The sequence below is a fragment of the Trachypithecus francoisi genome, unplaced genomic scaffold (genome assembly GCF_009764315.1).
Source record: "Trachypithecus francoisi isolate TF-2019V2 unplaced genomic scaffold, Tfra_2.0 Lachesis_group16, whole genome shotgun sequence".
Classification (NCBI taxonomy): Eukaryota; Metazoa; Chordata; class Mammalia; order Primates; family Cercopithecidae; genus Trachypithecus; species Trachypithecus francoisi.
In genome coordinates this window covers 5,111,017-5,138,120 of record NW_022681461.1, presented here as the reverse complement: position 1 = coordinate 5,138,120, position 27,104 = coordinate 5,111,017, and the positions used below count along the sequence as shown (strand labels likewise).

General features: G+C 38.5%; 2 protein-coding genes across 3 annotated transcripts in view; one reads left to right on the top strand and one right to left on the bottom strand.

Moving 5' to 3' along the window:
* Positions 1-27,104, top strand: part of CENPP (centromere protein P) — a 286,574-nt gene that overhangs the window by 136,552 nt on the left and 122,918 nt on the right. The window lies entirely within an intron of this gene.
* ASPN (asporin) lies at positions 359-26,778 on the bottom strand. The gene is made up of 8 exons (XM_033236778.1): positions 26,501-26,778; positions 18,905-19,187; positions 14,945-15,057; positions 10,596-10,809; positions 9,164-9,274; positions 4,751-4,844; positions 3,900-4,038; positions 359-1,636 (listed from the first exon to the last, which is right to left on the bottom strand). The coding sequence occupies exons 2-8, from the start codon at positions 19,158-19,160 to the stop codon at positions 1,439-1,441; spliced, it is 1,125 nt and encodes a 374-aa protein (XP_033092669.1). The 5' UTR covers positions 19,161-19,187; positions 26,501-26,778; the 3' UTR covers positions 359-1,438.

The window sequence follows — 27,104 nt, the reverse complement described above, 5'->3', positions numbered from 1 at the left end:
CACGAGGTCAAGAATTCGAGACTAGCCTGGCCAGCGTGGTGAAACCCTGTCTCTACTAAAGATACAAAAAATTAGCTGGGCATGGTGGCACGTGCCTGTAATCGCAGCTACTTGGGAGGCTGGGGCAGGAGAATCACTTGAACCTGGGAGGCGGGGGTTGCAGTGAGCCGAGATCAGGCCACTGCACTCCATCCAGCCTGGGCTACATACAGGGCGAGATTCCATCTCAAAACAAAACAAAAAATAATAATAATTTATATTAATACTGCTCTAAAAATGTTATATATAGATTAGAGTTTTCTGAAGAATGGTTTGTGTTGCTGGGTGAGTGAAGAAAAATAAGATCAAAGCACAAATATTTTATTTCAAACCAATATTTTTAATGAAAATTTCCCTGTTTTCTGATTTTACTTCTGTTGAATGCCAATAAGAAATACATAAAGAACTCTGGGCATTTATATAGAGCTTTCAGTTTCTGTCTGTTTAATTTGATGTTCTGCTTATTCTATTATGCTATATGTGTTTCTCAGAGTTATCCAGTCCATACGTATTTGAAGAGACAATTTGGTGTAGAATTGTTAGTGTCCAGACTCTTCCAAGCAAGATCTTCCAAAGGGATATCTCAAAAATATTCCTTAGAGTTGAAGTGGCAATGTTATATAGCCTAACAATTTTCATACTATTAAAAGCTTATAATAACTGATCATTAAAATGCAGGTTACAGATTTTATATAAACACTACACATTTTTACAGAGATTTTTAAATCAGGTTATAATAATTAAAAAAAAAAAAAAGCATTTGCTATAGCCCCAAACCAGTTCTTATGAGTAGCATCTATCAAGTTGGTAATGAACATTTACTGAAGGCTTTAAGAAATTAGTTTTAAACATAAAGACGGACTCTAAGATATGATAAGGTAATTTCAATAAGATTATATCAAATCATACTTCAAGATGATTAAAAATATTACAGTACTACCCAAGTTATTAAAGAATAAGAATAGTATAATGTACTCTTCACATTACTGTCTTTGTTAATTGTTTTTCTAACAGCAAATGAAAGAGCTCAAATTTTGCTAAGTCAAGCATTCCATTTACAGTACAGTTCTTTTTAAAATATGCTTGATAACAAAGTGTTAAATACTGAATGTCTTACTTTTTTGTTATGAAGAAAGGAATGGTCAAGCATGAGATTTATGTTAGATCATTTGTACACAAAAAGAAACTGCAGTAGATGCTTGTTTCTCTTAACCCTTATGTATCAATAGTTTGGCAAAATTCTGTTGAAATTTCTTGTCATAAAATGTCAGTGGACTTACCACTTGAGAATAGATATTTGCTTGTATATATAATACTACCATTATTAATAGAGTTCAAGTATTCCAAATGTAAGGATTTTTGAATCTTATATTAAATGGACATTACCAATTACTAATTATTACATTCCAAAGTTCCCAAGCTGAACACTCATTCTGCTCAAAACACAACGAAATGTTGCAGGTTGCATTTCCCAGTATTTCACCGGGTTGTTGAATAAACTTATTGCACTGTATAAAGATTTCTTCATCTTTGGCACTGTTGGACAGAAGTCATTTACTCCCACTCTTGCAATTGAATTAGAATGAAGGAAGATTATCTGTTGTAGTAGGAAAAGAGAAAGGATTAAAAATACCCAGTAAATGTAAACGGAAGATACTCTGTAGTCACCATTTGTTTGTGGGTTTATTCCTCTGTTTATTTTACATCAGCTTGAATGTATTTCCAGGTAAAGTAGATGTACCCACTTATGCATGTTAAATACCCGTTATAACAACTCAAACTCATGTGTTGTACACAAAAGTGTTGGGGAAGGACTCCTGCCAAGGCCCAGAGCATGCCCAGTTAATTTTTGCATTTTTAGTAGAGATGGGGTTTCATCATGTTGGCCAGACTGGTTTTGAACTTCTGACCTCAAGTGATCCACCTGCCTTGGCCTCCCAAAACGCTGGGATTACAGGCATGAGCCACTGTGCCTGGCTCTGCCTGGTCACATGGGTCACTGTCTCTGTCTCTCTCCAGATCGATCGATCGATCGATAGATAGATAGATAGATACATACATACATACATACATGTTTACATATATATTTTTTTAAATATACATATTTATGTGTATATATATATGGTTACTTCAGTGCCATATTACAATAATGAATTTAAAACATTAGAAATGATCAGAAGAATGAAATTTAATGCTGCAAGAATTAGGCTCACAATATGATTGTGAAGAATTATTAGCTGGCATTTTCTGTGACCAAAGGAGAATTTTTGTAAGTTGTTTTATAGAAAGATCTATCAACATCTTAAATGCATAATTGTAATACAGCATCAGTAGTTGAAATCAATCTTATGTACACCAGTGGACAAGTCACAATTTTATAGGCCGTGTACATGTCTTTTCAAGTTAAATTCTTACTCAAAAAGTATGGTAAATAGAGGAACATTCCTTCATTCCCTTTAACAGCCCTTCTAATTCCTTCTTTGGCCTTTTTTGGTAACAGTGAGATTTCTGGGAAATAAAAGCAATCTACTTCACTGACAGCGTTTTGGTATGCTGAAGAGCAGAAGCCTTTTGCTGGCCAAACTGGTATATCTTCCCTGGCTGTTGTTACCTCTAGATTCTGCCTTTATGTCTTAGTAAGACTGATACGAGCCCAATCATGAAAATTCTAGGCATTGCTAAAACATTTAAGTTTGGTGTTCAGTCCCCCAGCTGCTCAATATCAGTGCAAGGTATAGTTTACCATAGTACTGATCTCACGGGGAATGAAAACCTGCTGGACATCAGTGTGTTTACTTTGTGGGCATTCACTGAAGTGTATGCTTATGACTTGTGTTCTTCTGTTTGTGTTACAATTCTATTCATTTAATTAATGCTAGCAAGAGTATAGGTAGATTTAAGAGAGACCAGAAGCTGGAAGCAGAGTTGCGGAGCAAATTAAGCAGAAATGACATCAGGGATGAGGCAGCTTGAGAGAGGACAGACTCAATTTGTAGTCACTGGCTAAACAGACATCCAAATGCAGCATTTGGAAAAGTCAAAGCAAAAGTTGTCACCTTGAGGTTAGCACCTGCCTATATTACTTTCATTTTGATGGTTTGTATCTCAAAGGAGTACAGTGAACGAAACTCGTTTAAAAATACATTGGAAAGAGAGAAGAGGCAAAGTGGCTTGATGCCCAGTTTTGTTCTGAAGCTCCTTTGAAGATGAAAACTTTTGTTCTTGGGAAGATTTAAGTCTTTATTAGATTCTCCAAGAAATCTGTGACCCCTCCCAGCCAGTTAAGAGTTGTCAAATTGGAAGGAAAAGATTTCTAATAATGAATAACAACAAACGACAAAATGGGAACTCATGATGCTCCAGATGGTGACATTAAATTGGTTATATACTGTATTCTGGTTGGAATGTTTTAAAAAAACATATACATGTCTATCCTGGCACCACACTGAAAGCGAAAATACCGGGAGCCTAATCCTCTTGCTGTGCCTTGAGAAATGTTTCCAGATCAAAAGGACATGTGACCGTGCTCCATGTCCTCCTGACTAGTCCTGCCTCTGCAGAGCCACCCCTGCCCTAAAATCTGAAATTAACTGTGCCAGCGGCTTTGCCACAATGTCCTCAGCAGTTTCAACAGGAGAAACCAAAAGATGGAAATGGATCCTGAGCTTTCTTGCGACGCCGATGTAGAAACCATTCTCCTAAAGCTCTCCTACTTGTTAAAACACCTCATGCAACCTGGAGAGTCATTATGTTTGAATCACCCTTGCTGCTTACTTGGTCTTTGCTTGAGGTATGCTAAAGTGTGTTATAAAAACTAAAGGAAATACTGATACCTACTGAATACGAGTAGAATGTTTTACCTGGAGGTATTTCAACTCTGGTAATCCTGAAGGGATTTTTTTTAGTTTATTGTTTTCCAAATGTATTTCTCTCACACGTGGTATGTTAGCAAGACTCCCATTTTCGATATCTGTGATTTTGTTGTTTCCTAGGCCCAGCCTAAAAATGACATAAAATGCATCATGTCTTACACCGATAGTTAGGTGTGATAGAGTTAGCTGAAAACACCACAAACTAGTTAGAATATAAACCTGTCCTATTTATATATATATGTTCAGACAAAGATATTTCACGACTTTATTAAATAACGTATTTTCAGTATGTAACAACCATCTCCCAGTTTTGTCAGAAAGTTCTTTAACCTAAATTTAACAAAAGGGAAATTTGAAAAGTCATTTTCTTCTTTTCACTTGATTTGCCCCGGTCAGCAGAGGTGGTAATAATGTTGGTTATTCTTTTTTTTTTTTTTTTGAGACGGAGTCTCACTCTGTTGCCTGGGCTGGACTGCAGTGGCACGATCTCGGCTCACTGCAAGCTCTACCTCCTGGGTTCAAATGATTCTCCTGCCTCAGCCTCCCGAGTAGCTGGGATTACAGGCACCCTCCACCATGCCTGACTAATTTTTGTTTTACCATGTTGGCCAGGCGGGTCTCAAACTCCTGACCTTGTGATCCACCCGCCTTGGCCTCCTAAAGTGCTGGGATTACAGGCGTGAGCCACCACACCCGGCCAGTGGTGGTTCTTTCTAGTTTTCCCTTCACACTCTTCAGTTCCAGCAGCAGCTGGCTAAACAGACAGTGATCTCTACCAGGGTCCCTGTGCACATTCTCCAGAAGGTATCATTCTAAGTTAAAATTTTGGGAATCTTTACCTTTGTAGTTCTTTGTATCGTTTAAAATCTTCAAGTTCCACTGTTGAAATTTTATTGTAATCTAAATGAAGCTCCAATAAAGTTGGTGGTAAGCCTAATAAGGAGAGAAAGATGTATGTTAAGTCAAGTATAACCAAACCCCATTGACTATTTGTTTACTCTTCAAGTTTCGGATTATGGATTTAGGCAACTTTTTAGGTATTTGCTCTTTTTTTTTTTTTTTGAGACTGAGTTTCACTCTTGTTGCCCAGGATGGAGTGCAGTGCTGCGATATCGGCTTACTGCAACCTCCACCTCCCGGGTTCAAGCAGTTCTTCTGCCTCAGCCTCCTGAGTAGCTGGGATTACAGGTACGCACCACCATAACTGGCTAATTGTTTGTATTTTTTAGTAGAGATGGGGTTTCACCATGTTGGCCAGGCTGGTTTCGAACCCCTGACCTCAGGTGATCCACCCGCCTCGGCCTCCCAAAGTGCTGGGATTACAGGCTTGAGCCACCACACCCGGCCTGATACCTAGTATTTATTAACTTCTTATTATGGTAAAATTGTAACCATTCATAAAAATAGAAACTAGTATTATGAACCACCATGCTCAGCTTCAGCAGTTATCTCCATTTTTCCTATCTTGTTTCATCTCCTCTATTAATTATTTATTGACTTGTTTATCTGTTTTTATTCTGCCACATTTATTTTGCTGGAGTATTTAAAGTCAAATCTTAAACATAATGTCATTTCATCTATAAATTCTTCAACTGGATGTCTGTAACTGATAAGGTCATCTTTTTTTTTTTTTCTTTAACATAACCACCCTGTTAATATCACATCTAACAAAATTAATAAATTCTTTACTGTCATCTAATATAGTAAAGTTTCCCCAGTTGTCTCAAATATGTCATTTTATAGTTGATTTGTTCAAGTTAGGATTAAATGAAGTTTACAGAATACATTTGTTTCTTATCGTTCTTGAAATCTCTCTTAATGTACAACATACTCCCTCCTTTTTTCTCCCTCTTCTGTTGATTTATTTCTATATTATTAATTTGTTTAAGACACTTCTTTTGTGGATTTGGCTGACAGGTTCCATGTAATATCATTTATCAGAATCCTTTAACTTCTTCCTGTGCCCTGGTCGTCAGATCCAGAGATGCATTCAGATAGAAGTAAATCAGCTTTTCACCTGAAGGTCTTAGCATTCATGCACGATTGTTGCCTAGATCCGTTCTCTCATTAGGAATTGGAAAATGGTGACTTCCTGATGTCATTCTTTATGGATTTATTAGTTGGAACTCTTCTCTAGAGAATTTTCTTTCATTAATTATTTGGTTGCTTTGTAAGATTATTTTTATAGAAAAGGCAGCAAAACTTGATTGTTTCAAGTAATGAATTCATGCAATCCCCGGAGGTGACCAGTTAAGGTTTTTTATATGTTTTTTTTTTTTAAACACGATTATAAACATGAATTTTTACTCTATTTGATATGTTCGGATCATTGCAGTATTTATTCTTCCTTTTCTTTTTTCTTTTTTTTTTTTTTTGTGGCAGGGTCTCACTCCGTCACCCAGACTGGAGTGTAGTAGCACAGTCTTGGCTCACTGCAGCCTCCGCCTCCCAGGTTCAACTGATTCTCTTGCCTCAGCCTCCCAAGTAGCTGGGACTACAGGTGTGCACCACCATACCCAGCTAATTTTTGCATTTTTAGTAGAGATGGGGTTTCATCATGTTGGCCAGACTGGTCTTGAACTCCTGATCTCAAGTGATCCGCCTGCCTTGGCCTCCCAAAATGCTGGGATTACAGGCATGAACCACTGTGCCTGGCTCTGTTCTTTCCGTTAGCAGTAGTTTTGTGTAAACTAAGTGTATCTGTAGTACCCCCGCACATGGCAGGTGCCCAGTGAATAATTATTCCTTCTCTTCTCACGGGGGCATATCCTGACCCCCACTCTCCCCAGATGAACTGAAGCTGGAATAAAAGGGACTGACCAGAAGATTCCGTCAAACCTCATTTTGTTAGCCCTATATACAAAGTATTACTTGTTAACCCAAGTATCTGGTTAGCTAGCTGGAAAATGCTTTCCTTGTTTCAACTCTTGATGAAATATTTCCTTTCTATATTAGCAATAAAGACTGATGAAGATAATTGAAACATCCTTAGGAATAGCAACAAGAGTCTTCATGACTGAATTTATTTTGATTACAGAATCTACTTTGAATTTTAAAATAAATAAATTAGGGAGCAGAAAAATAATTCTTCTAAACTGAGAAGGTTCTAATTTCTTGAATTGTGATTAATTGAGCTTAATTGTATTTATGGAATGATTATATGGACCTTCCAGTATGTAAATAAAGGTTCTGTCCTCAAAGACATTATATTCTAATTGAGCAGATCCATCATACATACAAAAATCACTGGAAAAAAAGTTGATGCAATGTGCCAGCCTATTCTAGAATAGGTTGTACAAAGTCAGAAGGGAGAAATCTCTGGGAGAGGACTTGTAGAAGTTGAGGGAACTGTTGTGTCCCTTAGGAAATGAGGAAGGTAGGTAACAGAGAGAAGAGTGAAGTCTAGCCTCTAGGGTAAACAAGCAGAGGTGTGAATTTGGCAGAAGCTCAGTAACTGCTGACAAATGTTAGCACGCTTTTGTACCGGAATTCCTATTCCCACCCTGTCTTCAAACAGGTCTGCCTTCTTCCCCACACAGTATCATTATGCAGTAGAACTTCCTGAACGAATAGGAAAGAAGACATTTTCTTCCTGTCCACATGATAACTTCTTGGGTCTGGTGAGGACCCTCAGGATATCTACATCCTTTCATCTTGCCACAGAGGGTAATATTGACTGGATTATGCCACGCAGGCAGTCAGCTTTCACAGGTTAGTGAATTCTGAATGTCAAATAGTTATTTAAGTTGAGAGATTTGATTCCAATGTAAATTTCTAAAGATTCCTTTTGGCTTTGAAAGAATCTTGAAAACTTCATGAGAAGTTAAACCTTTACTTTTAAGATACACTTTGAAATATAAAGAGAATTTTGCAGTGTAGGAAAGTCTTCTGGTGTGAACATAAAGAATGGCCATGCCAGGAGATGCGGCCTGGAACAGCAGCTCCCTCCTCCAGCCCTGTAGGCTGCCCTCCTCACGTCCCTCTACCTTCTTCTTTTCCTTGTCTTCACTCTCCTTTACTGGATGTCAGCTTCCAGCATATGAAAGGGATTTTATATGTTTAACTTATTGGATAGCATTTGCATTTTTTGTTTTTCTAAAATGGGAAGGTAAATGTAACATTTTTGGTTTCTTGTAGAAAAACATCCACCTCCTTTAAAGCTAGACTAAGATGGTTTTTTGGATTTGTATAGTTCTGAATTAAACTGTTGTGTTCCTGGATAGAAAAATTATCTTTCCTCTTTTACTTTAGATGATCTTTAGGTGACCTAAGTAAAAGGTCACCTCTTGATTAATAATAACAGCTTTACTATGTCTTTTAAATTATCTGTGTATGTTTGTTTTATTGATCTTCTGGGTCAGCTGAGTAGATTAGAGGGGTCGTGATGAAGTTGCTGCTTTAACTCATGGATACTGAAAGACAGAGTTGTTGGAAAGTAAAAATATGTTGTTAATCATAGGGGTTATTTTTGACCCAGTTAGTCATCAAGCAAAGAGAGCGTGTGCCCTTGTTGGGAATAAGGAAAGCAAGACTTTGAGCAAGAGTTCCAAGAAAGGCAATTCTATGCAGCTAATCATCAGACAGGGAGCTTGGAAGTAACGGGTTAGAACACTGGTCATCTGGCAGACTTAAGGAGCATTCTACTTGAGGTGCTAGCATTGGGTCACACAAAGCCATGATAAAGAGCACAGTGCTCATCTTGGTAATGATTATGTCACAAGTGGTCACTTCCTATCTGCTAGATGTTGTCCCCAAACCTTTCTGTGTATTGGTCCATTAATCTTCACGGTATACCTGGGAAGAAGCTGGATGCCATTCCTGCCAGAGCTAGGGGCTGCCCAGTCTGGCCTCATAGGCTCCACCTCAAACTGCGGCTAAATGCCTGGGGACAGGGTCTCTTGCCCCATCTATCTTTCTCTGCTTTCTTCCATATAGAATTCCCACCTCTAACAGGTACTTCACAGAATGGCAGGTATAAATGAGTAAATGTCAGGAAAGAGAAGGAAAATTAAAAGTTCATTGCTTCTTAGTGTTTATTCTTAGTGGAGTAAAAAAAAATTATGGCTTAATTCTGTCAGGAAAAAAAAGCACTACATATGGCATTTTATGTGTGTGTAGACTACATTGACCAATTTACTGGTGCAAGGATTTCTAGTTATAGTGTATACTGCACAGTTTCCAATATTAGATTTAATCGTTACTGAAAGGTGACAACTTTAAAATACTGTATCTTAGATAAAGTAAATACAAACCTTTAGGAACTGAGGTCAGTTTTGCTTCTGCAATTCTGATATGGAACACCGTCACCCCTTCAAATGCCCCTGGCTCTATCCCATTATTATCAAGAGGGTTTGCACTCATTTCTGTCGGAGGAGAATAACATGACTTAGCACACATAGGTTGTATATAAAGGAAACTCACAGTGCAGAGAGACACATCCCAAGAATGAATATCCCAAGAAGCTTGACCTTCGTCCTTTAGGCTCATTCTCACTCAGTATATCTGCTTCTGTCTATCTACTGTCCTTTCTGTCAGCAACAGAAAAATACTGCGTTGTATTATGTAAACTGGAATATATGAGAAGTTCACTATTATTCACTTTGAATTACCAAATCAGTGACATTTTCACTCTCCTCCATACATGAGCACAATTAAGGTTTTGTTATTATAATAGTGCATCAAAAAAGATCATCCTTCATATAATCCAAAATGCTTATATTTTTCTGTGTACATTTTTGTGTCTTAAACTTTTTAAAATTGTAAGTCAATTATAAATTATTGTTTTGTTAGCAGAAATATAACTTTGAAGAAATGCCAGTAAGTGAGGCCAGGCACTTGGTTGAATTAAATGGATAAATGAATTAGTATTATTGGTTATGAATTTTGAATGGATATTATAGGGAGATGGCATGGTTATATGATGGGTGTTAGAAATCAGGTAGAGTTTTAAATATAAGACAAAAAATTCTTCACATCGATAATCTTAAAGCAGATAACCAAATGTTAGGTGCACATTCTAAATAATATCTGAACTAATTTTGTATATTATATTTGAGAAGCTTATGCAATACATTAAAAATACTACCTTTAAATTAAATAATAATTTATATTTTATTAATTAGGGTCTGGTCAGAAACAGAAACCACGCTAAGTCTTTCAAAGGAGGTTTTTTTTTTGAGATGGAGTTTTGCTCTGTCACCCAGGCTGGAGTGCACTGGCACAATCTCGGCTCACTGCAACCTCCGCCTCCTGGGTTCAAGCAATTCTCCTGCCTCAGCCTCCCGAGTAGCTGAGATTACAGGCGCCCATCATCATGCCTGGCTAATTTTTGTATTTTTAGTAGAGACGGGGTTTTACCATGTTGGCCACGCTAGTCTCAAACTCCTGACCTCAGGTGATCCGCCCGCCTTGGCCTCCCAAAGTGCTGGGATTACAGGCGTGAGCCACCAAGCCTGGCCTCAAAGGAGGTTCTTGAGGGAAAGAGAGACAGTATTACAAAGGTCATATTTTCTTTAAGTGCTAAAAATTTTGTTGGACATTTTAATTGATTTATAAATGGCTTATCTAGGCAAAGATTATTATATTCAAAAATTAATTTTGGAAATTATTCTTAATAATGGCAATAAAGTGTTCTATATCTGTTTATTATAATTTCAAGATGTCCCATTCATTTGAAAAACTTACCTAAAACATGTAAAGCATTCATTCCTTTGAATGTGTCCTTTTGTATTTTCTTAACTTTATTTTCATGAATTCTGAGTTCTGCTAATGATTTGGGAAGATTAAGTGGTATTTCACTTAGTTGATTGTGGGACAAATATAGCCTTCGCAACTTCTTTGTGGTTAGAAAGGCTTTTGGGTGAATCTTTGTTAGCTTGTTGTTGTTCAGGATCAGACCCTTGATCAAGCATAGAAAGTTACACAATATTAGGAAGTGGATTTGATTTACCAGTATTCTACAGTGATTAGCCAATCATGAAAATCGGTATAATTTATATCATTGGTGTACTAGATCACCCATGTAAAAAATTTCCCAGCCCAATCTAAGCTTTAAAAAATTTTTTACTAATGAGTTAGAAAAGTGCAGAGCTATAATAATCAATGTTGTGTCATTGGTTTGGATAGAAGTGCATCTTTTAAATCTTTGAATAGATAATACATTCATATGGTTAAGGCTTCAGCCTCTACTCAGCAATACTATCTTTATCTTATCTTAAAATCTATTTACTATAGTGCACACCAAATATACTTTTGCATGATTTTGTCTACTTTGAAAACCTCACTTCTTTCATATTTACTAATGTTTACCATTTCTGCCAGAACAGAGACAAAGGAAAAATCTCCTACAAAGTACTCTCGGCATTCTGGCATATTTTACATATTGGGGAGATAGTAATGGATCCTGAGAAATGACTCAATCTCTTATCAGTTTTTTGGATATTTCTCAGGGCAGTAAGACAGCATCCTCCAGAGGGGGTCTAGTAACTCCAGAGAGTAAAAAGAGCTCGTACCAGTGTGAGTGTGCTCTCTGCTACCAAGTCCTTTGCAACATGTCCAAGGGTGCATGGCTGCTTGGGTGACCAGCCGTCTCAGTCTGCCCAGATCATGACATTATGGGATGTGGGGATTTCAGAACCAAAACTGGGAATGTCCTAGGCAAACTGGGACATGTTGGTAACACTGATGACGATTTGCATTGCAAAATGAACATAGCTCAGTTCTTTACTCATTGCCAGATTATTCAGAGAGAATTTTCTATGTTTACCAAGAATGATGACAGGTCACTGAGCATCTTCAGGACCTTTCTGTCCCTCTTTACTAATCCAGGTCATCTGATTTTCTCAAGGAGCAGCTCTAGATTCATTCATTTTATGATTTTGTTCTCAAATTCATTTCACAAAAATCTCCCTTTGTTTCCAGACTGGTTTAATATGCCTCACTGGTATTACTCATATTGTTGTTTTTCCATGGCAGAAATACACATTTTGGTTGCTCAGTAAACTCCTTTTATCTGCACGTTTCCTCATCTCACTCTTGGCCCTTTGTGCTTTCCTTTTCTCACCCTCCGGAAATTCCAGATAGATCACTATTGCTAAAAGTTTCACCAAGAAAGGGTAAGCCTAGGAGAAGAGGTGAAACTACATTTTGTTACCAACTGGTAAAATATCCTCATTTCTGAGTGTGTGATGCCAACTAAAGGTATCTTCTCTTTTCCTTTGGTTACACTGAAAAATGAGGCGAGGGGAATTGAACAACTTGGTGGATCATCAAGATGGTTTGTGAATCCTCTCTTGACTCCATGAGGTAAATTTAGCTGGAATTATTACTCTCCTTTTAGTGAAGAGGAAATGCATAAAGTGAAGAAAGGTGACTTGCCTATGCCACCCAACAAGTGAGGGTTAGAGGGACCCCACCACAAAGTGAACCTGTGTGTCAATGAGATCCAAGTCTAGTGCATTGGGCTTTTGTTAGTTTGTTTTTCCTGATTAAAACATACAGTTGTTGGAACTGTGTAAAAGGAAGGAAAAGTAATACAAAACTGTGTAAGAGGTTTTGCGCAGGACTAGTAAGAGCCGCGCCACATGGTGGGCTGCCCTGCATGGTGAGCTCATTGATCCAGTTAAACTGCACTCTCAGTGCCGACTTGGTGATCACAGAGCCTCCAATTCATCATGAACAAACAGTGTAAGGACAGAAGATGAGAAGAGCCTACCCATTCAATAGCAGGACAGTGATTCATGCCACATGTGTCTGATAATGGCTGGAAGTGAGCTGGGAGGGCTGTGAGTATGTTCAGTGATTTTGCTCTGACTGTATCATCCTTTGTGTAAGAACCTGAGTGCCAAATAAGCAGCTAAAACATAACACAGAGAATTTGTAGAATGTCTAAAATATAGTTTGAGTCTCTTAAAAGGCATATATAAGGTGATATTATAATTATATAAATGTTTTGTAATTATATGGTATACCCACAATTCAAGTATAAAGCATTTTATTCTTCTTTTATACTTTTATATGTTTTTTTAAAGTACTTTAAAAAGTGATTTACATTCGTACACCCAGTCAGTCAGGTCAGTCTGCTAATAGTAGCTTGGCAGTAATACTACTTAACAGCTGGGGGCTTCCCCACCATTGCTCTATACCTGACATGCATTTCTCAAAGAAAATCAAGTAGGTCTAAGAAAGATCCTGATACCTTTTAGTTTCTCATTTCCTGGTGAATAACAAGAATACATATGGGCTAAGTCCCTGGAATGCTCCTAAAATGTAATAAAATAATGATATGACAGATTTAAAACTTTCGTAGCCACAGTATTAAATATGCCATTAGTTATTATTCTTGTGGTTATCTAAGCTGAAAAGGGGTTGAAGAAGTGGTAAACACATCAACAGGCTGTATTTCCAACTTCTGATGGTAGAATAATGGCCTTGCCGTTCTCCCAAAGATTCTGTGGCCCAAAGTTAGTGGGTGGACTGGGTGAATCCTCAGTGGAATCCGTTGTGTCATTTCTGATTGTCTTAGTGTTTTAGTGAGACCTAACTTATAAATATACACTCTTCTAGTTGCTCTTTTATATTGATATGGAGCCTTACCAGATCTGAGCTGCCTACACACTTTGAAAGTGAAAAGAGCAGACAAGGTGCTGGCTACCTGACAGTGCAGTGTGAAAGCTGGATTTTGCAGGGAGGCTTGATGCGAGGATTGAGCATCCCTCAGTCTGCCTTAAGTATGATCAGCATACATGCCTCGATCCCAGGGTGACATGGAGGAAGGGATGGGCCAGAGGGTCCACTGCACTGACCCAGGGTGACGGTGGCTTGGTGACCCCTCATCTCTCAGCCACAGGAACAGAGCCAGGCCTGCGTGGTAGCAAGGGGCTAGTATGGTTATGGTATTTTCTACCCTGTTCTCTTAGTTTTAGCTTACCTAGAGATGACAGACTTTAAATTTGCTTTCTCCAGCACAGCCTGAGAGTGTGGGGAAATGGCCTGGAATAGCCAGGCCTGGCTTACCACCTCAGATGATACAGAACCAGAGCTCTTCCTCCAACACCACGCCGGAGTCAGCGAGGCAGGAGCTGTGCTGAAGGGAGGTGGTGATACTTCCACAGCTGTGGCAGGGGGAAATGAGGCGCTCCTCCAAACCCAATTTCAGGCTAAGTCAGAAATTGTACTTGCTAAAATCGAGAAACTTCAAAATGGTGTTGTGGTTTATTTTTGTTTTCGAGACAGGGTCTTACTGTGTCACCCAGGCTGGAGTGCAGTGGCATAGTCACAGCTCACTGCAACCTCTACCTCCCAGTTAAGACTACATGCACCACCACCATGCCAACTAATTTTATATTTTTTAAAGAGGTGGAGTCTTGTTATGTTGCCCAGGCTGATCTCGAACTCTTGGGCTCAAGTGATCCACCCGCCTCAGCCTCCCAAAGTGCTGGGATTATAGGCATGAGCCACCACACCCAGCCCAAAATGTTAAACGTGGAAGTAGTAATCTTTTAAATCCTAGAATATTAAAATGATACTAATATAGCACAGAAAAAATCTTTTCCTCTTTAAAGATCCAATAAAGAAGCCATACGTGTATCTATTAATCAATCAGATATATTCTGTGTGCTGCTGTTAGAGATTTGTGGTGTCTTCACACATTTGGGTAGAGACTTCTTACACTGTTTGCTAATGATTGCTGTAAGGAATTGTTTTCTTGTTCATTTTAATGTATAGTGACCGTTACTACCTGAATAGATTGTAAGCTTATTTGAGGACCATTAAGCTCAGCCCACTGCCTTTTACATGGCTATTATTTAATAAGCATCCATTGAATTAGACTATTAATTGAATGAAATCTGTAATTTTTAATTGACTAGAACCCTGTTGAATGCAAGGATTTTTGTCATTCTTTACATACAGAAAAGTAATACTTGTTTATGCTAACATAGTATAATTAATCATTATAGCAAAGATTATATAATTAATCATTATAGCAAAGAGTTTTCACTTAAATCTTTGAAAGTATGAGGATATATTCTTACATAAAGCGAAGTGAGTCCTTTAAAATCATTTTCTTTGATTTCCTTAATTTTATTGTTTTGAAGATCAACCATTCGAGTATCAAATGGAATGTTGGCTGGGACTGAGGTCAAACCTTAGAAAGAAACAAACATATTATATAGTAGAGAATCATGCTGAAGATGAGATGATTAATATGGTAGAAACACATTTTTTTAAACCCATGATTATCATCAAGTTACACATGACTTAACAGTCATAACAGATGACAAAAAAAACATTGTTTTGGGGGAAGACCTCAGGATCTTTTTGAGTAACTTACTAATTTTTACAAGGTGTCTAGATTGGTATAGCTGTCACCACTCATCCCCTCTAAGGTGGAATAAAAGGAGATAAATTGGAGTTGCCCTGGTGGCTGTGAGAAGGTGATCAAGCACTGAGGTGCATCTTCTGTTGATGTACCTTTGGCTGAGGAATATTAGCTTTCTTTGCAAATTTTCAGGCTGTTATAGTGCTAAATTGGAGCATATGGGTCTTGATAATTTTTCCTTCTTTCTTTTTGAGATGGAGTCCCACTCTGTTGCCCGGGTTGGAGTGCAGTGGTGTGATCTTGGCTCACTGCAACCTCCACCTCCCGGGTTTGAGCAGTTCTCCTGCCTCAGCCTCCTGAGTATCTGGGATTACAGGCGTGTGCTACCACCACAAAAATACAAATTTTTGTATTTTTAGTAGAGACGGGGTTTCACTATGTTGGTCAGGCTGGTCTCAGACTCCTGACCTCACAATCCGCCCGACTGGGCCTCCCAAAGTGCTAGGATTACAGTTGTGAGCCCCTGCACCCGGCCAGGTCTTGATCATTTTAAGAAGCCTTAGAAAGTTGTGTTTAGAAAATAGAAAAATTAGATTTTTTTCATGTGTATTACCAAAAACTTTGCCACCCATTTCCTTTAATTAATTCCTCTAATTAGTTGTAAACTCTTTTGATTTCCATATGCTGATTCATACATAATTCTTTTTTTTTTTTTTTTTTTCCTTGGGACAGTCTTGCTCTGTAGCCCTGGCTGGAGTGCAGTGGCACCATCTCAACTCACTGCAACCTCCGCCTCCTGGATTCTAGTAATTCTCCTGTCTTAGCCTCCCGAGTAGCTAGGATGTGTACCGCCATGCCTGGCTAATTGTTGTATTTTTAGTAGACACAGCGTTTTGTCATGTTGGCCAGGCTAGTCTGGAACTCCTGGACTCAAGTTATCCTCCTGCCTTGGCCTGGATGTCAGTACACTTTTGATAGAACCGTCCTCACTCCTGAAGTATAGTCATTTAATAGCCAAAAATTGAAGAACTGAAAATCTAGTATTTGAATATCAACATTCTATCCTACAGCTCTGTGTACTTTTCCTTTCCATACTTGAAAATTGGCCAGGCATGGTGGCTTACGCCTGTAATCCCAGCACTTTGGGAGGCCAAGGTGGGTAGATCACTTGAGGTCAGGAGTTGTAAGACCAGCCTGACCAACATGGTGAAACCCCGTCTGTACTAAAAATACAAAAATTAGCTGGGCCTTGTTACACCTGCCTGTAGTCCCAGCTACTCGGGAGGCTGAGGCAGGAGAATCGCTTAAACCCAGGAGGCAGAGGTTGCAGTGAGCCAAGATAGTGCCATTGCACTCCAACATGGGTGACAGAGGGAGACTCTGTCTCAAAAATAGTAATAATAAAACAGGCCGGGCGCCGTGGCTCACGCCTGTAATCCCAGCACTTTCGGAGGCCGAGGCAGTCGAATCACGAGGTCAGGAGATCAAGACCATCATGGCTAACACAGTGAAACCCCATCTCTACTAAAAAATACAAAAAAATTAGCCGGGCGAGGTGGCAAGCATCTATAGTCCCAGCTACTCGGGAGGCTGAGGCAGGAGAATGGCGTGAACCTGGGAGGCGGAGCTTGCAGTGAGCCGAGATCGCGCCCACTGCACTCCAGTCTGGGCGACAGCAAGACTCTGTCTCAAAAAACAAAACAAAACAAACAAAATAATAATAATAATAATGAAATCAAATTGACACTCAAGAAATTTAACTCTATATGGGAAGAAGAAGGGGGTTAACTTGATGAATTAGCAAGGTAGCGGGGCAGTTCTGTTTGTTAGAATAGATTAATTTTGCCATTTTTATGAACACAGGAAATTATTTTGGTTTTAGAAAATGAAGTGGAAGTCTTATAGGAAACTGGAGGTTCTACGGAAGGGATCCTCCTGGTAACACAGATTTTGACAAACCTACTCCTGCCCTGCCCCTGATGAAACTGAAGTTCTGAGAAGAGTTTCATCTCCTGAGGGAGGAAGAGTGGTAAGGGCCCAGACCCTCTTTATGGTCATGTTTTGGGGGAGGTAGGGTGGTTGCGGCAGCATGCTGATGGCGTGTCTGACTGTCACAGATATCCTTAGGTGGATTTTGTTTACTAGAGTTTTTTCAAAGCTAAATGTTCGGAAGAGTGTGTGATGGGAACACCAGATTCCTGCCGTGAGGTAGGTTGGGCTTCTCAGGTCTTTGGTGACAAGTGTGTACTGGAGCAGTTTTATGCAGTGTCTCTTCCAGGGTCTAACTGTTGGAAGCATATGACTGCTCTGCCGTGGCACATACGGAGGCTAGCACGTAGGGGTGGTCTGCACTAAAGATAAATGTGTCCTTATTCGCCATCTTACCCAGAACCAACCCAGTTTACATCTAGTGGAGTCATAGCAGATACACATATTTTTATCTGGAATTTTGACTTACAAAGTGCTTTAACATGCACCCACTCTGCAGATTAATAGTAGGTAATGTTTTTTCTTGTCTGAGATGCAGTTTAGTACAATAGTACGTTCTTGTATTCCCTAACTAACCTCTTCTCGCACCCACCATCTGTCTCAGCTTCTGCATTTCTTGTTCCTGCTGCTCTTTCCACAGTCATTCTGCATGAACAAGTTTTCTCAAACAGTACTTGCATCTTAATCTCTTTCTCATGAGAATTCCATAGGTAAAGCGTAAGACCCATTTCTTTCCTAGCCTATTTCATTAGACTTTACTAGTAAGTCTAGCTCATATTAGTCTCCCCTTTTTCTGAATGCTTTTTGTTTGCCTCTTATTTTGTCATATAATGACAAACTTCATTAAGGTCTCTAGAGTAGATTATTATAAGCTTTAACTCTTGCCATGAATGCTATGGCAGTAGGAAGCAAGTCTAATGCTTTTCAAGACATCTGCTCATACAGACTCATGAAGTGACCCTGATGGGCCGTCAGCCCCTGAGTGGGAGTTGTGTGCCAGACCTTGGCCTCCACAGTGGGGTCAGTCTCAGCTGTCCCCTCTTGGAAATAACTGAGGGCAACAACTCTTGATATGCATTACCATCATGTCCCCTCCCTGAACAGGGCATGGGTGTGCTCTTGAGTGCTCCTTCATTAGAAGTATTAAAGAAAATACTCAGCAAAGAATTATAAATTTTAAAAAGACTTTATCCACTTTTTTCTTAGGCAGTTTTAAACCCAAATTGTTAAAAAGCAAATAAAGCATTATCTTTAAAAGGTCTAGATTAGAGATTTCACAAGCTTTTGTAACTCGTTTCATTGTTCTACACACGCAGCTTATTTTGTTATCATGGAGTTTTACTCAAAAGTACAGTCTCAACCTGCTAACACCCTGAGATAGAGCTGCATGTGATGTCCATTCTCTCTGAAGGGAATTAAAATTAAATGCTTTGATTTAACTGCGGAAGAGAAGGAAATGTTCTATGTACAACATTCCTCAGTTTTCCTCTGATTTTCTTAACTTTAAAAATAAGTTTGGATGTACTTTGGGGTTTGCTGTACTTTCCACCTGAAAACTTAAATGAAAAAAATCTTGTACAATCAGTGAGATTATTTTTGAAATTTCCATGAAGACTTTTTCCGTCCTTCAGATTGTCAGAATAGCATTATTATTCTTCAAAACAAAATTGGCTTATATTCTTACCTAAATCTGAGCAATGTACAACTCGTGAATAGCACTGACATCCAAATGGACACATTGGAAACAGATCAAATGGGAAAAAAGGGATTCTTGGCTCTCTTGTTGGAAAAAGAGAGTTGTCCTCCTCCTCCTCATCATCATCATTATCTGTGTCTTCCATATCCTTCAGCATCATATTCTTCAATGCCATGTGTGAAGGGCTAAAGAAGGGTTTGGCAGAGCACAAACCCAGGAATAATAGGAGCACATACTCCTTCATGGTGTCTTAGTGTAGACCGGTCTAGGACTAAACAGAAATTGGATATTAAGTTTAAATGGATATAATTCCCACATATATACATTACTCAGTTCCGGCAAGAGTGCAATGAAATGACATTTTTGTCCATTGCTTAGCTAATGTGAGAGTAAATTTATAAAGATTTTTGGAAGACAATTCAGCAATGTGCATTGGGAACTCTGAAAATATTTCGTTTTTCAGATAGTAATTTTACTTTTTGGAATGTAGTCTCAGGAAACATTTCTAAAGTGCACAAAGATGTTCATCACAGAAGTATAGTAGCAGAAATATTTGAGACAATTACAATAGTTAAAGGGGAATAGTAAAATAAAAGAGTATATTTATTCCATGAAATATTTTGGAACCCACAAAATGCTTGCAAAGACATTTTAAAATATGGGATATTATCTTTTGTGAAATAAAAAAAAGCAAATATAAAAAATCCATAAACTGTATACTTACAAACACTCAGAAACAAACAAAAACAAACCTGGCAGGAATATGCCTGATTGATGATAAACTCTGGTTACTAGAACCGTAGATGACTTGTGTTTTCCTTTCTCCTTTAACTTTCATAATGAGCAGTGAGTATTACCTTTACAATGAAAAAGCTAATAAACATTTTAAAAACAGAAACAGATTATCTTACCTAACTCTGTATTCCCCAAATCTTTCTATCGCCTTAATGTATTCAGTGTCCCTGAAGGAGGAGTGTCTTCATTGTCTCCTTAGACAACATCTGGAATTTTTCCTTAACTGATTTCTCTCCACCTTTCCCAACCTCACTCTCATAGTTGGTCACTTTTTCCACAGTTGGTATGTTTTTCCTTCTAATCTGTTCCATTGTCTAGTATTTGATCCAAACTGTCTTGATGTCCAGACTGTTCTTTCTTACTCATCTTTCCACTGAGTTCTGTTTGTTTGTTTGTTTTGTTTTTGGGGGGCCAGGTTGTTTTCAGCTGCATTTTTAAAATGCGCACGAAACAGAACTATACAAACGAGAACCTTCAGAGCATCGATTTATTGCCATATTTACATATCATAATTTTTAAATTGTCATCTGTGAAATGTGTATATTCTTCAAAAATTTCAAAAATTAAAAACATGAAATTATTCAAAATAGATGCATCCTAGAGATACTCGCTGGTGAAACTGAGTCCTGGCAAGAGGGCATCCACTCACCATCACAGCAGAGGGCTCCTCAGACCCTAACAGTCCACCAGGCTACGGTCACCTAAATAGTCCCCCAGGCCTGCCATTGCCCGCCATTGTCCAAGTGCCAGAGAGCAGCTGAGCTCCAAAAGACTCACATAATCAGCCGGGATTGGCCCAGCCTCAGGAAGACCTACCCCTCCAAATCCCAACTGGTTACAATTTCCCAGAACCAAAAAATCAGCTTCAGCATCTCTCCACGGGCCTGCTTTTTCCTGGATTTAAAAATCAAGAATGAATTCATTAACTTAATTAATATCTTCATTTATATGTGGTATGTCTTTTTTAATCACCAGACAAGGGCTAGAATGTCCTACTGTCATTAGTTATTAACCTGATGATTATTTAATTCCTCATATGCTCCAAAAATCTAAGTGGTGGCATGAACATTTGCCCACTGGGTAGCTGGATGGCACTGGTCAGGTATGTGTGATATTCCTGTGATAATCCACACTAATGCTAGGAAAGAGATTACAGGACAGATCTGAGAATGGCAAGAGTTTTTTATATTTTAATAATCCTATCCTGATTCCCATTTCAAAACTAGCCCTAGCCTCCCATCTGTACACTGCTTTGTGGAGGTGTCAATTCAGATGTTATTCTAGACTCATCCCTCATAGGAAATGAGGTGTAAAGAGCTTAAGTGACTTGCCCAAAGTCACCTACCAAATATAAATGGAGCCAGAGCTAGGGCTCATGTGTCCCAACTCCCTGTTCTGTGCTGCCTTCTGCTCCAGCTCATGTGGGGGGACTCAGTTATTTTATCCAGAAATCTCGTGGCTTCATGAGCATACTCTGTCATTTCTTGTTATCTAACCAGTATACAAATTCCTGTCCTGTATACATCTGTATATAAAGAAGCACCTGTGTAGCTGGGACTGGAAGGTAGAGAATAGAATGATTGTGAGGTCAGATTTGTGCAGTACAGGATGAGAGATTGTGCCAGCAACACAGGGTCCAGTGGCTTCTGCTGGAGAGCCCCAGGTGGAAATCACCAACTGTGGCTGACCACTGTTCTGTAGCAGGTGTGGGGTGTCCCTGCTGGCAGGCAGGTTGATGTTTCGTATTCCAGTCATCCTGGGAATCCTGTATGGGGTCCTGGTAAAGGTTACTGGGGGCTTCCTTTTCAATATCACTTTGTCCCTGGCACATTGTCTCTGTGCCTTGGCTGGCTGTCTAACTTTGACTCATTATGTGTTTTGACTTAGGGCTGTTGTGTGGCTCCTGACTCCTTAAGGTTTAGTGCCCAGCTTTGCCTCAACCTTCAAAATACTCATTCCCTAGAAAAGTCAGCTCTTGGTCCTTAGCTAAATCAAAGTTGGCCCCTGATTCCAGTTTATTCTGTAACATTCTTGCATTACAGCTCTGTCTTCTAGGTGCACAGCTGCCCTTGACCTTGTCTGACCTTGGCAACAAGAAGCTATAGAATTATAATGTCATTTGAGGTCCTGTTTCTGGCTTTCTTTGAGGTTGCTGGAGTTATTCAGTGGGCATTTGCCAAGCACCCACTGTACCCCAGGCAGTGTCACTTGTCAGAATTCTGAATCTCTTAAAGTAGAGCACACCTTCCTCCCCATCCTCTTCTCTCCCTCACTTCCCTACTCAGAAATAAAAAAACCCACAACTCCTGATCAACTACTGTCAGGTAAATATGAGATCGTAAAGTTAACACTTGAATGTCAGGTACATTAATAGAAAAACTAAAAAATAAAATACCTAGATTAGTAAATAGACAATGTAAACCTTGTATACTGTGACTTATGGGGTAGGAATAGGGGTGTGGGGCTTTAACATTAGATGTGTGGTACCCAGAGCTTTGAAAGTAAAATTCTTCACCATGTCTGTCTATGCATAACCCTCAGTTTACTGTTTGAGACCAATAGAACTAAAGACATTTATAAAAACATACATTCACATGAAAAAAAAGATTGAAATAGAATATACAAACCTGGCAAGAGGGATAATGGGATTATAAGCAAAGCATTTTTTTCTTCCCATGCATAGTTTTTTAATTATGTTGCTTTTAAAATATTTTAAATGTCAGTCTGCCAACAGAATTTTCTTTGCTTTATTACTATATATACTGCTGTCTTTTCCTACCACTTTTGGTAGGAGTTGGTATAATCAAAGGTTTCCCATACACACTATTCTCACCTATCTCTAGCCAAAAGTCAAACAATAGCACCTACTTGGGAAATTGTTTTGGGGTTCACAATTTCTTGAGGCTTAATCATTTTTGTTCTGGTCAATGGGAAATGAAGATTTTGATACGGTTATTTTTTAAGTTGGTTCATCTGTTTTGTTTGTTTTTTGGGTTTTTTGTTTGTTTGTTTGAGATGGAGTCACTCTATCGCCCAGGCTGGAGTACAGTTGCACCATCTTGGCTCACTGCAACCTCCACATCCCAGGTTCAAGTGATCCTCCCACCTCAGCCTTCCAAGTGGCTGGGATAACAGGCAGGTGCCATCATGCCCGGCTAATTTTTTGTATTTTTGTAGAGACGGGGTTTCACCATGTTGGCCAGGCAGGTCTTAAACTCCTGACCTTAAGTGATCCACCCATCTTGGCCTCCCAAGTGCCACTGTGTGAGCCACTGCACCCAGCCTGATTGTTTTAGTTTAAGTGTTTTCCCATAGAATCTTTGAACTATATGGACTTTATGTTCCCAGTCTGGACCAGAAAAAACTATTTAACAGATAATATATCCAAAATGCAGAAACCAAAAACTATGGAACTTAAAAAAAAAAAAAGTAAAACACCAGGAATCTGTTAGAGATCCAAAGTGGGGTGCCAAGAACACATCGTGGTGTTCCTTGTGGCCTGGCAGTGGGAGCAAGGACTGGCCTCGGCTCCTTTGCACACCACATAATGGTTTCCCAGATGCCTTCAGCCTCGTGCCACCGTCAGAAGAGGCTTGCACGGTTGCCTGAGTTGAGGTTCAGGATGAGGAACGGAATCACGTGTGAGGAGCAGAACTGACAGTTGAGAGGAGAAGGAGAAGGTACACAGGGCAGGGAAGGCAGGGAGTGGAACAGTAGTGGGCCTGCTTTTTTCCACATCCCCGCCTCAGGGCTGCTGACCAGCCCCCTAGTGGCATCAGGAGAAGCATTGTCTCTCCTCTTTTCTTAGACTGATAAGTTACTGCCTTTAATCAAAACTGAGGTAAAATGAAAATATGAAATGGAGACTTCTGCCTGCAAGTTTTAGGCAGTAGCATTATCTGTAGTTGTTGGGAAGCATTTCAGTTGCTGAGCAGTGGAGGCAGCCACTTTTATATAGCAGTTGGGCCTTTTCCTGGAGAGTAAGAGATGGAGACCTTTGAAACAGGAGTTCTTCCTGGTGGTGAAGGTTCCAGAACATTTGGAACAGGGAGCATATCCACGCTGCTTGAATAACTCCAGGGAGAGGATACTGCCTCAAGGCAGCGTCTTGCACAGTTGCCCATCCATGGCTGTTAGGGAAGATTGTATATGGAAACTCAAAAATGCCTTCTGGAAAATTCATCTCTCTCTGCTAGTTCTGTCTTCTGTTAGCCTTATACAATTAATCTAATCTTTTGCATTCTTTTATCCTGGTTGCTTGCAAAGGAAAAAGGCCAACCTTGATTCCATGAGGAATTTGTTATTTATATACTTTTTACCTGAGTCTCTTGCTGGGTCTCTTCCACCACTTTGTTAGTAAGTACAAGTTAAGGATAGGTCCTAAACCTCCCCCAGTTCAGTGTGCAACTGTTTACCAATAGGAAAATAATGGAATGTCTAGGAGGGAAAACTAGATAGCAGTATTTTTTCTTATTATTCAGAAGGAATGTAGAGAATATTATATGTCATTTAAAATGATATGACTTTTGCTTGTTTTGAGTTTATGAATGAGGTATAACCTCTGTTTTATTAGTTTTGGCAGTATTCAGATTATTCTATTTTTAAAACCTTTAAAAATATTAAATCTTCTCAGGAATACTCAATATTTCCCTGATTTAGACCAGTTTTGCCAGTGTTTTCCACTCATGGAAAGCTTTGGATTTTGGTTTCAAGTCTTTCTTAATCAGAATACTATTTGGAGTATTCTTCCAGTGCTACCGCTGTTACTAATAAATCATAGCAGCCTAGAGCTAAGAGAGGCCTTTGAGACCTTCCCCCCACGGTCGTCTTTTACTGAGAAAAAGCTGAGGCAGTGAGTGTCCAGAACTGGCTGGAGGTGGTGGAGCTGAGGGCTGGCCTCCTCACTGCTTGTTGGTTGTGCTTTCCACTAGACTGCATGTCCTTCTAAATGGATTTTAATCTCATAGTTACTTCCAGACAGTAAACAGACTTTCCTCTGGAAAAGCCTAGTTAAGGAGGTTTGGCCAGGGTCTTAAAAGAGTTCATAACATATGGACTGGAAATATAGCTTAAGAAACACATAAGCTTTCTTTTTTCCATTTAACTGGTCTACAAACTTAGAATGGAAAGTTTGTCTAAGTGAAATGGTATTTCCTCTCAGACACTATTATTAGGTAAATAAGTCACTGTGCTTTTAAATCCCATGTTTAAAGGCCCGCTTGGCAACTTTTTCCCTTGGTTTAAACATGCCTATCAGTTCACAGGTACCAGTAGCAGATTTCAGTATATAAATGTAATGTAACATACTGCATCTATTTCACAGAAGGAATCCAAACCAAATTCAGATATAATCAAGGCACAGCCTTGTAAGCTAACAAATGAGTTAGAAGTCCAAGCATGCATTTGGAAACTTATTCACAGTACCATTTGTTCATGGATACTGATAAAGGTAGCACTTTCCTTAAAAAGTAGTTAATTTTACCTTAGAAGTATAACTAGCATTCTGACGAAGCATTCTGTCTGTTTTTCCTTTTATACTAATTTTTCCCTTCACTAATTTTTCCATATGTCTAGCAACCAAGCTACTGTCTGAAAAAACAAAATCTCCTCCCTCTCCATTTTTATGATATTTCCCACAGTGCTTCAAGACTTGTACTTGTAAAGTTAATCGTTTTTGTCTCAAACCTCAGATCAGTTATCAGAATATTTGTTTTTAATTGAGTAGTTGTAACAGAAGACTATATATCCTCTGTTCTTTCCACTACTACACTATACTCCTTAATGCCAAAAAACAAACTAAAAACATCAGGATCCTTTTATGTGTGTGGGCTTGTGCTTGATTTTTCTTCTTTTTTTCTTGCTTTCTTTTAACAACTTCATTCTTGGATTTAAACAACTTCATTTTTAGGGAAATATAACCCCCTCAGGTTCTTTATGACTCAGTCCCTACACCATGTGGCCACTGTTTCTTGGGTGCCACACCTCTGAATAGATTAACATGAAAGAATGCTGTGCACTATTTTGGTTACTAGGGAGTAGAATATTGAATACATTGCTTAAATTTTTTAATCTAAAATTTAATCAGAAATTTACTTTGAGAGTGGACAAAGGAAATCTTTGAAAGTGTTAAATTCTGACTGTATACATGCTGTGAAAATTTCCTAATCTTTCATATTGAATATAGTGCTAGCTAAACTATTGCTAATAAGTATTCTTTCTTGGAATTGTATAGATTTCCATTTAAACTTTTCAGTGCCATTTCATTATAATAAGGAAGACATTTATCAAGGAAAAATATGAATATTCAAATGTATAAGTAAAAATGACATTTCAGTAATTCACACATTTTAAATACACATTAGAAAATATCTTAAATATTGAAAAATATATTTACTGTTTCATTTAATATAGCTGTGATATCCCCAGACTTCATGATCATTATTGTAGCAAGGTTATTTTCCTAGATCAACACACAAGATGTTTATTTAAATGACTTTTAAAATCAATCATGTTAACATTTATGATAAAGCATAATGACAGGTTTTCACTTAGCTGAAAAAAAGTCACATAATTATATTTAAAATAAATTCATTATAGATAAGACATAAAACTAGAATAATTGTAGGTACAAATTTAGGTTTGTATTTAAATGCTGATTTTTAAGAAATTATAGAGATAAGCTTTGGACTTTATCATATGATTTATAAGCATTTATTAGTAACATTAATGTCTCCTTAGTACTGACTATAAAGTATACATTGGTACATGTAAGATAGACATGAAACATACCTGTCAGAAGAGAGTAGTCCTCCTAAAAGTAGAAGTTATCCACCATGTACTACTTATCTATAATGTAAATGTTCTCAGACACTGTGTAAGAAGAAAAGATGAGGAGGTATTACATTTAAAAGAAAAAAAACACCCTTCAACACAGTCCTGGTGTGGCTGCACCCTGGGTGATACTGGAATAAACTGCTCCCACAGATTAGTCCATGTTAGTACTGAGGAGCAAGATTAAAACTTGTTACTGCTCATGTGTTTTCCATCACTGTTTGTATCGTAGCCAAGACTTCTAGCTAAACTCTAGACGTCTACTGGAAGATTCTGAAGAAAAAAAAAAAAGTTTAATAATGCATGGCAACTGGCCATTGAAAGTGCAGTCGGAGTCATTCAAGAAATACCTAGTTTTAAAAATATAAGATTCTTAAGTGAATGACTATTTGTAAATTACAATTTCAAAACTTACTCAACCTATATAGACTAATAAAATATTTATCAATCTGAATAAAGGATACCAACATTACTGAAGTATATACCCAAACTTCAAATGTACCTGAGAAAGAACCATGCCTTTTTTTTTCTTCTAATGACTGTAGCTATTGCATTATGCGTA